At 33.8% G+C, this 16418-nt stretch overlaps 1 protein-coding gene across 1 annotated transcript; it reads right to left on the bottom strand.

Moving 5' to 3' along the window:
- Positions 1-461: 461 nt before the first annotated feature.
- LOC140059929 (nucleic acid dioxygenase ALKBH1-like) lies at positions 462-5070 on the bottom strand. The gene is made up of 5 exons (XM_072105925.1): positions 4908-5070; positions 4213-4315; positions 3360-3510; positions 2302-2556; positions 462-1600 (listed from the first exon to the last, which is right to left on the bottom strand). Exons 1-5 carry the CDS (start codon positions 5055-5057, stop codon positions 1018-1020), a joined length of 1242 nt encoding a protein of 413 aa, XP_071962026.1. The 5' UTR covers positions 5058-5070; the 3' UTR covers positions 462-1017.
- Positions 5071-16418: the final 11348 nt, after the last annotated feature.

Raw genomic sequence — 16418 nt, 5'->3', positions numbered from 1 at the left:
AATCAAAGGGCAGCCGGCGGATTTATATTAAAGGTCAGCCGGTGGAGTTATATCAAAGGTCAGCCGGCGAAGTCATATCGACGGTAGCGAAACGGAGTTAAAAAGAGTGTTCACCGATTACACGAGCACTACTTCCGTCGGATGTAACTCTGATATGATCACCTTAAATCCGTTCGATTAATCTATGCACGATTAAGTCCATAGCGTGTGAATATTAATTTAAATTATTATATATTAAATGTACTTTAGTGTTCTTGTACAGAGACTGACGTGGTGTTATTTGAAAACATTTTACGAAGATGTGATTGAATAAAAGAGGCTGTGTTATCAAATTATTTTTAGAACTAAGATGATCCGTAGAGAAATGATAGGTCTAGTTTGCAACAAAAACTTAAACGCAAGTCATAGAAAAAATACCTTGATTATAAAATGTGCAATTAAACAATAATTATTCATATTTTATTGCATAAGACAATAATGTAATATCTCTATTTACAAAACGTGTTTTTTTTGGTAAAAAATTAAATGTAAATAAATGTGGACCAAAAGATTAATCATTATTTTTACTTAATATAAACAATATGCACTTAAATATATCTATTTATTAGTTCAAAAAAACTTATTTTACTTATGATATACATTTAAGTTCTGTAGTGCAATACGTTTGAACAAGATGGTGTATGGCTGAAATAAAGTATTTTGCGTTCATCACATTTGACTAACGTACTTATTTATATTATACCATATTTTTACTACTTTATTGCGGGCGTCTTCTACTAGAGTAGAATACATTCGCCTTTGATGAATTTTTTTAATTGCAATATTATAAATGTTTATTATTATTATATAACTTTGCCTAGCTTAGTAGCTAGGTAGTAGTATATGCTAAAAGTCTGCAAAATGTCGCAAGACTATCATAAAATATTTTTCAATTCAGACCTAGTTTCTCATTAATATTATTGCAACATTATTTATAATTATTATTCATAATAAAGTCTGCAAAATATTGTCAGACTATCATAAAATATTTGTAAAAGTTTTCCCTTCTGGTAATACTTGCCTTACATTCATATTAATGCGACTAGTTTTCAAAAAGTCTTCAAATGGTTGCCAGGAAATATCTGTACCCAATTTTCTCACCTCGTCATGAATATTAAATGTTATATTTTTGCTAGCACAGCTTATGAGGGACTGAGTTGACTTTGTGATTTCTTCTTGAGGTTGCTCGCAACGCACTTTTGTTTTTTCGGATGGAAACACTGTGCCTTCTGTTTTCACGTTTGTTATTGATGAAGTATTTTTAAAGCGAATAGAATTTTGTTCTGCAGAAGTTTTAGCCATTTTAGCTTTCGGAGGAAGACAACTGTCTTTACCGTCTGCATTAAATGTTGTGTTAATATCAGCAAAATCACCTTTACCAGGAAGGGTAAACGATTCTACCATTAACTCTGAACGAGCTGGAATGATTCGAGGCACAGCGTGATATGCTAAGCGCGCTGATCCAGACATTACAATCACGTCCCCGCTGTTAACAAACATAGCTACTGGTTTTGTAGTTTTAGTAGGACCACCAATTAAGAAAACTGCTGTCTGGCCGAAGCTGCAATTAAGATAGACTTAAGTTATAAGTCTTAAGCTCTGTCTACACTATCAAACTAGTTTGAAAACAAAGTGTGATGTGCTTAAATATGGTAGTAATATTCCAAAATTTGGTAGTGATATCACATCATCATGTCCATATATGGGCACATCACAATACACAATTTTTTGTCACATACAGTTTGATAGTGTAGACAAGGTTTTAGAATTGGGCCATGAGTATAAATTGAACATTTGGCTTTAAATATTATTTAAACTTCAATGGTTTGTGAGCTTTTTGGTTTTTTTGTCTTGGGAAATTTTTAAAATAATACACCGGAAGTGAAATTTTACCAAAACTGACCAATCAGGTAACACATGGCTATTCCATTTAAAGGTCAGGGAATAACAAATTAAACACGAGAACTGTCTGAGCTTGACATATAGGTTCTTAACTGTATGTAATTACTTTTTAGGGTTAACCCTTTATTCCATTTTTTAAAACTCTTTTAGATAAATATATGCGGTGTCCAATGTCTGGTTCATACTTTATGTTCCAATCTCCGGCAATACAATACAATATTGTTTATTTTATTTTATTTTCAAACTATGGTATATATAGTGTTCAAATAAAGTTATTATTGTTGTCTTTAGTCATTTATTTTGCCTCGCATCTGGTCATGCCTGATAAGGTAATGATTGCTTAAAAATAAAAATACTAACCTTATCGAGAACAATGGTGCAGTCATGTCATATTCAGAATGGTCTGTGTGGCCTCCCAGGGTGGAATCCATGTGATAGAAATTCACAATGCCTGCCTCTGGTGTGAAGTTCATAAATTCAAGTTTTTTAGCAAGATATTTTGTTAATTCCGCAAGATCCGGAGGAAATGGAACATACTCATTTGCATAATAAAGCTTATTCGTCCAATCATATTGGTAGCCTAGAGTAACCCAGCGTAGCTTCTTACAAAGTTCTCTAGAAGAAAAGGAGTAAAAAAAAATAGAGTTAGTACAGTGACACATCAATTTTAGTAGTACTATTAAGGGGGACAGCTTTTAAAAGAAACTACTGAAGGGTTCCCTTAAAGATGTATTGTCCATTTGACTAATTCAAAAAAAAAAAAAAATTATTTCGAAAAAAAGTTGGTCATTTTGAAGTATCATAATAGTTATTAACTTTCACCAAAAATTAGTCGAAAAAAAAAACATTTAACAGACAGATGTTTTTTTTGTTTAAAAAATAACATTGACTTCCAGTCAAAGTTTTCGATCAAAACATATCTCATAATGCAACGCACTTGTTTGGCTAGTCTGTATGCATAATCATAAAATTACCTCGCGATCTGTGTGAAAAGACCTTCTGAACCGTGACGAGTTGTAAACAATCCTAATTATCATCATGCATAATGCATACTCATGGTTTGAAATCTTTGTTTACTTTCGCTCGTGACGATTTTCCAGACGAAATGTAATCAAATTAATTTACCTGTTAATTATGTAAACTTGTTGTTTTTGGCTCGAATTTTCGATTTAAAGTGAATAACTTTAATATTACTTTGATATGGCCAATTTAAATTTAGAATACTTTGACCTTCATTTTTTATGTTTCAAAGGACAATACATCTTTAAGCTCAGTCTACAATATCAAACTTAATGTGACAAAAAAATGTGCCCAAATATGAACATGATGAATTATTGAATACGAGAGGAATGTGGGAATTGGCTTATATCTCGGTGTGGGCTTATTCATGCAACATATTAGAAATTGTAAGGACTCACTTATTACCAAGAATATTATTAAAGGTGTCCGATGAACTATATTCTCCATCCAAGTTTGTTTTATTGGGTTTCTTTGTAAACTCTTCAAGGCATTGTTTCACCCAATATCGTTGATAACCATGTAAGAATGGGTTTCTTATAAAAATCAAACCTGGAAAGAAAAAAAAAAGATGCACAAACAAAGTGAGTTTTGGTACAACTGGGACGGATTGCTTTAAGGTCTATAACCGGTCTTAGCAGTCAGCTAGCTATAATTCATGACACAGCAAGTAGTCTTTATTATAGACCATTGCTATACCTTGGTCTAACCTGTAAGTGGTCTTTAAAATTAAGCCTACTCGAAGAATTTTTAAAACAAATGCAAACCTCTCTTTTTATTGCTCATACGTATTTGATTGTGAAAGACAACCAATTGAACAAGTTTTAAGTGTTTAATTAAATAATAATGGTGATCTTATTTTTATATAAGCCTAGAATAGATTTTCTCGCGTAGAAATGTACGTACTGAAATTGAGCAAGCGTGACGAACATTACCGGACCATATTTGGTATTCTACGTGGAAAGTATGCCCTCAATTTGTTACTGTACGCGGTCTTACAGTAGCTAAGACTGTTTTATAGCAAAGGTCTAACAGGGTGGATTTAGTAGGACCGTCTATCTGATCAGCTTTAATAGGGGAGTTAAGACATCAGTTAAGACTGTTTTATAGCAATCTGCCCCTGGTGATACAATATTCTGTATAAATACCATATCAAGGATTTTGATTTAAGGGTGAAGGGAAATGTTTTTTTTAAGAATTAAAACTGGTTCACAGTTTATCCATTTATTAAGAAAAAAATGTTTGATTGCAAACCTGGACATTGCTGATGTTTGAAACACTCCCACTCAGCTGGTGTTTTTAAACCTAATTTTAAATGCAAATCATCTTTGGGTGATAGCAATTTAAAAGGTGTAACCTGCGAAGATAAAATATTCATATCATTGTACTGTATACCAATGCTAAAATTAGGCTCACTTAGCCTCTACTCTATTAATATTACTTGCTTACTTGATATTATTTTTATTAATATATTAATTATTCTTATCTTTTTAATTTAATTACATATATTATAAAAAAGGCTATATTATATATTATTGATAGTAGGCCTCTTCAATCTAAAAATAAAATAAAAAATTATTTGTTATTTATTTAATCCTGACCTAGGTAGGCCTCGCTAGGCTAGCTAGAGTATAGGCCTATATAGGGCCTAGGGCCAAGCATTAACATACTACTACTAGCTGCCTAATTAAATGGTTATATAGGCCTAGCCTAGCTAGGCCTAGTTAATTTATACTTAGGCCTAGGCCTAGTAAAGTTTGACTAGGCTAGCTAGGCTCATTTAATTTTTCCCACTGGCTGGAGCACACAAACTGGGGTGACCTGGAGCTGCCCAAACAACGGACTGGCCTAGCTAGTAGGCCTAGGCCTAGCTAGGCTAGTTAGGGCCTAGCCTATAGGCCTAATTCTTTACTTAGAATCCTTACTAAAACGTTAATACAAATATTTACCAAGTGATTATTAGTCGTAGAAAAAGTAAAATTAATACAATTATCGTATTTGGGAGGCGGTTTGCGACTTTTATAGTATTTAAAATCAACTTTAAAAAGATCAACTTCAGGCGAAGAACAATCGCAAGTGTCACTCATGAACGTCGCCATATTGCTCCTCCTCTGTCTCCCTCTCCAATCTCCTCTCTCCGACGATTTTATTAAAATGACATGACACAGTTGATAAAAACTAACTCACTAAACTATAAACTATCAAATATAAATCAGTTTAAATCTATTTATAAATATTATTGTTTTTTGATTAATAGATCATAGCAAATACATTATGCATTGGTATTTATTTTAACTATTATTTGCAAATAATATCTAAATATTACTTACCTCTTGAAAAATGAACTAGTCTAATGCGCTGATTGATGCGCAGAGCAAAACTTTTGAAGTTTTCTTACAACTTTTAAGTAGGGCCTATTACTCTTACTAGGCCTACTTTTATTCACTATAAAGAAGAACTTGTAATAGTTTTATTCCGTAACAGTAATTGATGTATGCTCTTTGATGATGGAGCCAATTTTTCAATGTATTTCCCCTATTGTATATATAGGCATACTGTCCGTTCACATACAACGTCCGTTCCAACCCACCATCGTCATTCAATAAATTCCGACCCCCTCCCCCTCTCTCTCTAAACCTCACTAGCGTGAGACACAGCGCATGGGCACAAATGATGACGTAATCATCCTATGGCAACAACACAACAAACTTTCCTGTACGAAAAACTAAACTTTTACTGAATTTTCTCTGCAAAATTTAAGATGGAATCTCGAAAAACCAAACGGTTTGTCTTTAATTTGTTTAGTAATAAACACTTTATTAATTAATTTACTAGAACAAGGGCGAATATATATCTTTTTCATTGCCGTCTTAAATGGTTTTAGCAGGGAGTTGTTAACAACTCCCTGGTTTTAGTACCGTAATATAATTCCTAATTATTGGAAAAAAATAGGAACAGAGCTAAGCGCGCATAATGTGTGGAAGCGCGTGTATCGCAACGTGTTTCCGCGCGTGTATTAACATACTGTCTGTAGGCTACGGATTAAAAATAATAAAAAGGCTTAGATAATAATTAGTACATAAGCCTAGCTTAATAGTGATACTACCAAAATTGTAACATGAGCAACATTTAACATAAACAACATAATAGAAACTTTCAACTTTTTTTATCAACGTCTTAAAAGTTGTTAGTACCGTACTATCATTTTAATTTTCTTTTCGGGGGGCGGAAAGAAATAAGATCTGGCTAGGGCTGAGCGCGCATTGTAGAAGCGCGTACACAGTAGCCTACGCGCGCATTATCATAAACGGGTTTCCGAGACCCTCTTCATGTATGTATATTAAGTTATAATTATAAAAATACGATGGAATCTCGCAAAACCAAACGTTAGTAAATAAAATAAACCGTAGTGATACATATTTTCTTATAAATTTACTAGACCGGCCTAATGCAAGTCTGTATTTTTTTAATTGACGTCTTAATTTTTTAGTACCGGTACTACTATAATACTATCAGGCTGAGAATTAAGAGACCCAACGTGCGCACTCCGTGAAGATGTGTGTGACCGATCCCCTTCACAATGTAGCAGTGTTATGATAATATGATTTAACTGTCGTATCATTTTGTATTAGAGATCCAGTCACTACATCCAGTTACCTACATAAACAAGGTAACTGTGTTTACGATTATTATTCTGTTACAGACTCAGTGCTTATCAGTTTTCTACAACTGAACAAGAACGCGATGAGTGGAGGAGGCAGAAGAGAGTAGAAGAACATTTTAGAGCTGTTTACCCAGACGCCTGTAGACACTTGTCTGATTCCGACTTGGCAGCCCGAAAAGGTATAGAATAAAATGTATTAAGAAAATATATTTGAGGAATAAAATAAAAGTACTACATGGTTTAATAACAATAATACATCAAAAACATTGTTATGTTTCATTCATTCTCCTAATTTCCTACAATTAATTTTGCAGCTCCAATTGAGAATCATGACCAGTACTTAGACAATCTGGTTAAAAAACAAAGAAAACCTAACAAGAAACGTGAAAGAATTGTGGATATGGTTAATCCGTCTGGAAAAACCAGTCCGCTAGTTCTTAACGCTAACCCGGATGACGTTGATGATTATTGGGACCAGCTTTTAGGATCAAACACAAAAACAGAGATTAGACCTTCACTTGGAAGACGTCCGTCACGTGTTAACGTCGTCGGTCGTCGAAGTTCCACGTTAGAAATGGACACCAAGAAACCATCTATTGGACGACTTACAAATCGGCCACAACTGAGCCAGCCACGACTCGGTGATGTACCAAGACGTCCCAGTGTGGAAAACATTAACGTTGCGCTGCCATCTATAACCCCAGCCATGTATACCTCTACTTGTACTGAAAACCATAGACTGGCAAAGCCAACCAGGGTGCCAAGACGTCCAACTATGCAACGCCCTGAAGATAACACAAGTTATGGCATGTGGCGAAAGCACAGAGAGTCCCGAAAATAAAAAATAAAAAAAAAATAAAAACAAAAAAAACACATAACAATAATGGACTTCTTCTCTGCGTTCGGTCGTCTCTTGGTACGGGTAGGACTAGTGTATTTGGTTCCTTTGATTGGTCACCTACTAGCTGTCCTTCGAGACCACCACGATAGCGTTGGACGATACATCAGCGTAAGGAGTTGCTGGCTGAAAAGGCATAGGATGTCTGATTATTGTACCAAGTGTCATCACCGCCTATGTTACGTTATAAGATTATTTTTGTTAAAGTTCAGAAGGTTTTAATGCCTCGATTCAATTGTCAATAATAATGATATATATCCATTGTTGATATTATACCTTGTATATCTATTTATAAATATAATAAAATGTGCAATAATAATATAATCAATCTGTCTACGTCGTCTTGTCTAAGATTGTCATTTTGGCTTGATACATAAGGACAATTATTATACTATCGGCAAATGTAGGCCTATTATCAAATATATCGGCTGCACTGACGAGATCTAATAAGATCGAAACAGTAGTGTCTGCAGATTGGATATATATAATATATAATAAGGGCTAGTGTTGCCCGAAAGCTCTGCTAACTTTTCTGGCTGTTTTACTTCTCGTTTTGATTTAGCTTTTCGCTTTTATTTTGTATCTCCATTGAGACCCAGCCACTGATACCCACAGCATTGTCATTTTTTTCAGTAATTTGCCTTTGGATTTATATATATATAAACAAATCAGACAAAGAACATTATATATAGATTTATTCATTCGTGGAAAATGACTTCCATTTATTGTCATTTGCATATAAAATATACAGTAGATATAAATTATGTTTGCTCTGAGATATACAAAAACAGATGAATAAAAAACAAACAAAACCAATTACAAAGTGTCACATCACTCTCGTACGGTATACTGAAAAGCATTGCCCAATAATATACGATGAAATTTCGAAAAACCAAACGGTTTGTCTTTAAATGTTTTTAGACACACTTGATTAATTCATTTACTAAACCAAGGGCCAATATATAATGTTTGCATTGCCGTTTTTAGTACTATATTAATCCGACTTTTTGGGAAAATTAGGAAGAGAGCTAAGAAGTACGCATATTGTGTGCCTCGCAACCTGTTACCGGTTATTAACATAGTGTTTGTAGTGCCTACGGATTAAAAATAATAAAATAGATAATAATAATTATATAGCCCTTATAGCGATACTACCAAAATTGTACATAAACAAGATATAATGAAAACTCATCCCCATATTTGTATGCCACACCAAAAGTATTTTGTTCAAAGTTTCCTCCCAGTGAAAACAATTTGACTTTCTGATTGGCTGATAGTTTGTGTAGTCATGCATGCAAAGTGACCTTACAGCAGGTACAAATATTAAAATGGTAAGTTTTATTTTGTATTGTTTTTAGATTTGTACTAACCGTAATTAGTCACTTTTATTTTATTTAGGGCTATTATTATAATTAAATTATTCCAGAATAGCATAGATTACAAATACCCCTTCCATTACTTATTATGCCTAAACTTTGATTGAATATTTAAGCCTACCACCAGCAGTACAATACAATACAAGCCCTCTCTCTCTAGAGATAGATAGCAGGTAGGCCTAGCCTAATAGTAGGCTAGTAGTAGTAGTAGGCCTAGTAGGGCCTAGACTCCTAGTCCTAGTACGTAAGCGCGTCTTCTACTACTATTTAACTACTACAAACCTATTTTACAGCTTCCAACTAGAGTGTAGGATATATCTATGGCTAGGCTCTAGCTAATAGTAGTGGGCCTACATGACTAGCTAGGGATGTTATTAATTACTAGGTAGGCCTAGGCCTTGTCTAGTTTAGTTAGCTGTACTTTAGACCTGTCCTAGGCATAGTAGGCTAATTAATATATATATAGTAATATATGTTGAAGTTGAGCAGACCTAATATAACAGTCAGTATAGTGTACATATCATGCCTTCTTGATCAAAATAAAATTATCATACCATATTATTATTAACCAATGTTATCATGACTTATGTAGTTTTTGAGAAATGCCCCATTTTGTTATGGTAGATCTACCTAAACTAAACAATTACAAAATGTAACAATAGTTATTGTTATTTAAAATAATGTACTAGCTATGTATTTATCGCTACTGTAAGTAAGACACTGTTGTCTCACTGGTGGATATATTGTGCTTTATTTTGTACTTTAATTTATTATGGTAGAATTTAGTTTTGCATACCCATGCTATACAGAACAAAACTATTTAGACTATGCTTTTAGCTAGAGTTTTGATGACAGCATTTTAAAAATTTAATTGTATTAATTACAGCGACTGGGGCATGGCCATTTGCATGTAGAATGGCTTTATTAATTCTGAAATATAACCGTCAAAATAGATATTTTAACTATAATTTAAATAACTGTATTGATGATAACAGAAATATCAGAAATTGTAGATCCTCAAATTAAATATATTTGAATAATTTTTTTAAATCTTTAGTAATAAAATACTGTAATTACGTTGTTTAATATTAATTGTCATATTGGATTACATTTTCAGATGCGAGAATCGAAGATGTAATTAACACAGTGGTTGAAAATTATCATAGTGAATATTAAAGATAACGAGTCGAGTGGTCAACCGGTACAGGTGCAAACCAGCCATAAATACGCACAGGTTCAATCGATAAAGACAATAATCATCTGCTGATTATTGTATAAAATACAATATTATATACTGTAAATGCGAACATACATTTAAATCTTAACTTACCAACAGGAAAGAGAATGAATGAAATGTTATTATAATGAATTATTACAGTGCTTATTTCTGTATAGAAATTTCATTTAACAATTCTTAAACAAAAGTTAAACTACTGAAATAACATTTATGCATTCTGAGATCTTTATTATGTACTGTATGTATACTGTATTATGTAATGTATTATGTACTGTATGTATACTGTATTATGTACTGTATTATGTACTGTATGTATACTGTATTATGTACTGTATGTATACTGTATTATGTACTGTATTATGTACTGTATGTATACTGTATTATGTACTGTATGTATACTGTATTATGTACTGTATGTATACTGTATTATGTACTGTATGTATACTGTATTATGTACTGTATGTATACTGTATTATGTACTGTATGTATACTGTATTATGTACTGTATTATGTACTGTATGTATACTGTATTATGTACTGTATGTATACTGTATTATGTACTGTATGTATACTGTATTATGTACTGTATTATGTACTGTATGTATACTGTATTATGTACTGTATTATGTACTGTATGTATACTGTATTATGTACTGTATGTATACTGTATTATGTACTGTATTATGTACTGTATGTATACTGTATGTATACTGTATTATGTACTGTATGTATACTGTATTATGTACAGCACATGAAGTTAGTTAAATAAATTTTATTTATTTAGTCCGTGTACTAAACCTACACAATGTACAGCAAGTACAAATGTGTAAAAAAAAAATTGTTATCTGATCATTCTCCTAATTCCCTACACTTAATCTTGCAGCTCTAATTGAAAATCATGACTACTTAGATAATCTTGTTAAACAACAAAGAAAACCTAACGTGAAAGAATTGTGGATATGGCTAATCCGTCGTCTGGAAAAACCAGTCCTCTACTTCTGAACGCTAACACGGATGATGTTGATGCTTATTGGGACCAGCTTTTGGGATCGAACAAAGCAGAGAGTAGTGAGTACACCTTCACATTAGATGTTCAAAAAGAATTGTGGATATGGCTAATCCGTTGTCTGGAAAAATCAGTCCTCTACTTTCTGAACGCTAACACGGATGATGTTGATGCTTATTGGGACCAGCTTTTGGGATCGAACAAAGCAGAGAGTACACCTTCACATTAGATGTTCAAAAACGAAAGAATTGTGGATATGGCTAATCCGTTGTCTGGAAAAATCAGTCCTCTACTTCTGAACGCTAACCCGGATGATGTTGATGCTTTATTGGGACCAGCTTTTGGGATCGAACCAAACGGAGAGTAGACCTTCACATTAGATGTTCAACAACGAAATAATTGTGGATATGGCTAATCACGGTAGAAATGTATTCAGAAGGAACATGTCCAAGAAACCATCTATTGGACGACTTACAAATCGGCCACAACAGACCCAGCCATGACTCGGTGATGTACCAAGACGTCCCAGAGTTCAAAACATCAAGAAATGTGAAAGAATTGTGGATATGGCTAATCCGTCGTCAGGAAAAAACGAGTCCGCTAGTTCTTAACGCTAACCCGGATGATGTTGATGCTTATTGGGAACAGCTTTTAGGATCGAACAAAACAGAGAGTATACCTTCACTTGGAAGACATCCGTCACATGTTAACGTTAACATGTCCAAGAAACCACGACTTACAAATTGGCCACAACAGAGCCAGCCACGAATTGGTGATGTATCAAGACGTCCAAGTGTTGAAAAAATCAACGTCGCGCTGCCATCTATAACCCCAGCCATGCACACATCTACTTCTACTGAAAACCATAGATTGACCAAGCAAACCAGGGTGCCAAGACGTCCAACTATGCAATGCCCTGAAGATAACACTAGTTATGGCATGTGGCAAAAACACAGAGAGTCCAGAAAAGACATTTTCAATAATGTTATTTATATTAATAATATTCCGATTTGTAGCTAATAGAAGACGTCCGCCACAAGTGGAGGTGGTCGACCGATTGGCTCTGTCTGGAAGTGGCCAATTGAGGACAGCGGCGATCTGGATGTTGGAGTGGTTCCTAGAAAGCCTCCACTTCCAAGCCGAATTTGCCTATGAATAGGCCTAATTTTTTTTTTTAATCCAAGACCAAATTACTGAAAATTTAGTTCATAAGAAATTTAAAATTTAATTTGAATTAGTTCATTTTTATCAGGTTCTTGGTAGCTTCCTTTTTGGATTTTATGTACATGTAAAAAAAATTGAAAGAAAGAAGAGCAGCATGCAGAGGAGGATGAAAGACAGTGAAATGCGCAGAAATTCAGGAAAAGAAAGAAAATGGGGAGGAATGTAGTGCCGCTAGAAAGACCACAGCGGAGCGCATCATTCTTAACTGTTTCGCAAATAAGATATTCATATTAACTGAAGGGAAGAAAGCAATGATGGCACTACACTGTTTCACAAATAAGACATTCCTATTATTACTGAAAGGAAGAAAGCAATGACGGCACTACTCTGTTTTGCAAATAAGACTACGTTCGTGTTAACTGAAAGGAAGAAAGCAATGACGGCACTACTCTGTTTTGCAAATAAGACATTCTTATTAACTGAACGGAAGAAAGAAATGGCGGCACTACTCTGTTTTGCAAATAAGACATTCTTATTAACTGAAAGGAAGAAAGCAATGACGGCACTACTCTGTTTCACAAATAAGACATTCTTATTAACTGAAAGGAAGAAAGCAATGACGGCACTACTCTGTTTCGCAAATAAGATATTCTTATTAACTGAAGGGAAGAAAGCAATGATGGCACTACTCTGTTTCGGAAATAAGACATTCTTATTAACTGAAAGGAAAACAGCAATGACGGCACTAATCTGTTTCGCAAATAAGACATTCTTATTAACTGAAAGGAAGAAAGCAATGACGGCACTCTGTTTCGCAAATAAGACATTCTTATTAACTGAACGGAAGAAAGAAATGGCGGCACTACTCTGTTTTGCAAATAAGATATAAGATAATCCTATTAACTGAAAGGAAGAAAGCAATGATGGTACTACTCTGTAGAAAATAATGCATTCTTATTAACTGAAAGGAAAAAAATCAATGAAATCTGTTTTTTCCCCTTGTTTCTTGGATTTGTACAGCTTTTAAATACTTTTATCGTTTTATACATTTTATGGTACAGCCATAACTCTGTAATTGTCTTGTAACTGTAATTGTCTTGTAACTCTTTATGTTTATAGAGAGTTGTTATTTTTGCGCGTTCTTAAAATCATGAGGAACTTGAAGGCCTACTACTACACAGTACTTACTAATACTAAGCCTGCCTTGTTTTAACTGCTACCTCTAAGTCTTACTGTCTAACTATTGCTAGGCCTAGATTACCTTATTAATTATTTAGGCAATGGAGGTATAAAATAAAAAATAATTGTATACCTCTATGGTTAGGCATGGCCCAAGCTAGAGTAGTGGTGGGAGGGCCTGGGTTAGGGGTACTTCATTATAATAGATATATGACCTATCACATGCTTGCTCCAAAACATGCAGAGTGGCAAACACAAGTGAGATGCGCAATGTCTAACGACGATTAGCGTTTAATGTGAATTTTGCTAGAATAAAATTAAACATAAAATTTAACCTGCATTCAAAAATTAATGCACACATCTGGCACAATGCATACTTGTACATTTAATTATTCTTCATCTTTTCTTCTTCTTGTTTTTTGCCTTCATAATAGATGTTAACTGATACAGGTAGCTTTTCATCCCATATTTTTTCTCCTGTTAAATTAATTCCCCTTCCTGTTGTTAGTAAGCTGATCCAAACTTTCCATTCCCTCATAAACCGGATACAATGGTGTTCCAACATATGTAGTTTTGGCTGGACTAACTCTAGGAGCAACTCTCCTGTACTCTTTTAAAATAAGTTTTATAGCACTGTCTGTGGAAGAAAACATTATATTGTAACATATTATATGGTAACAGGCCTGCATGGTAACAATGTATTCATAATTATTTAATTATCATTTTATTATCAATACCATTGTGTCGTTATTGTGAATATTAAAACTAATCCTAAATAATATTTAACAAGTTTATCATTTACAACTGAAATTTAACATATGTGTCTATCTCTTCTTCAGTTATACAGTAGATCGTGTGTGATTGATAGCAGCGTGCACTTTACAGCTAGGTTGAAAACACTGGTGTAAATGTATCTTGGATTTTCTTGAATTTTACTTCAAGGAGCTGTTTGCAATTTTCTGGGCACTTGTGCATTTGTGGTTTGAGTGTTACGTGACACCATTAAATAGCTTTTCAATTATATTTGACTAAAAAGAAGCACACACATAAAAGGTAAATAAAACTATATATAGATTGAATTATTTTTTAAGCAGCTGGGTACACTGTGTGGGATTGCACTATTCAATATACTCACGTTACATGCTCTATGAACGTGGTTGCCCACAAAACTTTTGCCGTGGTACTGTTGCCTAGGGATTTTGATTTGTCAAATTTCAGGTCTTGGTTTACTGATTTAGACAGAATAATTTTCTTTGTAAATTCTATTATTATTTTAGTGTGTACGGTAATTAAATAAAAATGAAGACATACCAAATCCATCCATTCTTGTTTTTTCAGATTTATTTTTGCCCCAAGTTCAGCTATTTCTTGAGAATTTGTTTTTTGTTCAAGAAATGCACAGCTTTTGATTTGCTTTTTTTGAATTCTTTCTGCTACCAAGTCACTCTGTGTGCTGCACATTCTGCTACCAAGTCACTCTGTGTGCTGCACATTCTGCTACCAAGTCACTGTGTGCTGCACATTCTGCTACCAAGTCACTCTGTGTGCTGCACATTCTGCTACCAAGTCACTCTGTGTGCTGCACATTCTGCTACCAAGTCACTGTGTGCTGCACATTCTGCTACCAAGTCACTCTGTGTGCTGCACATTCTGCTACCAAGTCACTGTGTGCTGCACATTCTGCTACCAAGTCACTCTGTGTGCTGCACATTCTGCTACCAAGTCACTCTGTGTGCTGCACATTCTGCTACCAAGTCACTCTGTGTGCTGCACATTCTGCTACCAAGTCACTCTGTGTGCTGCACATTCTGCTACCTTATGTTCTCCTAGATCACCTTGAAAAATAAATAATTATTGGAATTGGAATTTTTGAAAATGTAGAGGAAGAAAAGTTTTCAATAAAAAGGAAATTAACATTTACCTGTTGGAATTGTAGATTCCTGTCTCATGTTAAAAATAATGACATCATGAAGGTTGTGTGTATTTCTATCTCAATTAAATCATACATTTTCTTTAATTCCCAAGAGAAATATGTACAAATGCTGGAATTGATACCTGAAAATAGGCATTGATAAAGAGGTATGAAATATTATAGTAGTTGTTTTTAAGTTTGTTTAGAACTAACATTTTTATGAACTGTTTGAATTATAATTTAAATAACCTACCTGATTTAATTCAATATCAACCACATAAGGATGAATGACACTGTATCGTTTTGCTCATTTTTGGGTCACTGCCATGGTCAAGAAAACTTATACAGTATGTTTTCTGTCGGTTTGTTGTTGGAACTAATGGTCATCTTGACTGCACATGCAGTATATACAGCTATTTATTTTTCATAAAAAAAACAGAACAGATACAGATACATTACTTTTTCAGAACAATCAGTTATGAAGTGTAAAAACTTAAATAAATAAAAAATAAGTGAATTTACTATTTGGACTAATTAGTCCATAAGCCTATATTCTGCAAAGAAAGTCATAACTCATAGTCTCCAAAAAAAAAAAAATTCTGATGTTGTAAGTTGTGTACTAAAATAAATAACCTACTTATAAAATAATAAGTACTGTATATTAATAAATAGAGTACACCGCAATATTCCAGTTAATTTAGATTGGCATAGGCTACCCTAAATGTACAAAAGTGTAATTTACAAATTTTAATGAAATTGTGCACTTAGGCCTAGCCTATTATAGGTGGTATAGCCAATATCCACTGACTTCCATGCAATTCCATTACTTCATCCATTATTCGATTTAGTCCTTTGTTGATGTTGACAGTCAATGGGGTCTGGAATATTAATTAAGATTAATATGATGTTGTGTGCAGAGCATTTATATTTAGTTTGGGTAACGCACAAATTTGAATTTCAAATTTTGTGGTATCACCACCACCCTTATCACCTCCAAATTTAATAAATATTTCTTCATTTTGGA

Source organism: Antedon mediterranea, chromosome 10 (assembly GCF_964355755.1).
Source record: "Antedon mediterranea chromosome 10, ecAntMedi1.1, whole genome shotgun sequence".
Classification (NCBI taxonomy): domain Eukaryota; kingdom Metazoa; phylum Echinodermata; class Crinoidea; order Comatulida; family Antedonidae; genus Antedon; species Antedon mediterranea.
This window is presented reverse-complemented; position numbering and strand designations above follow the sequence as displayed.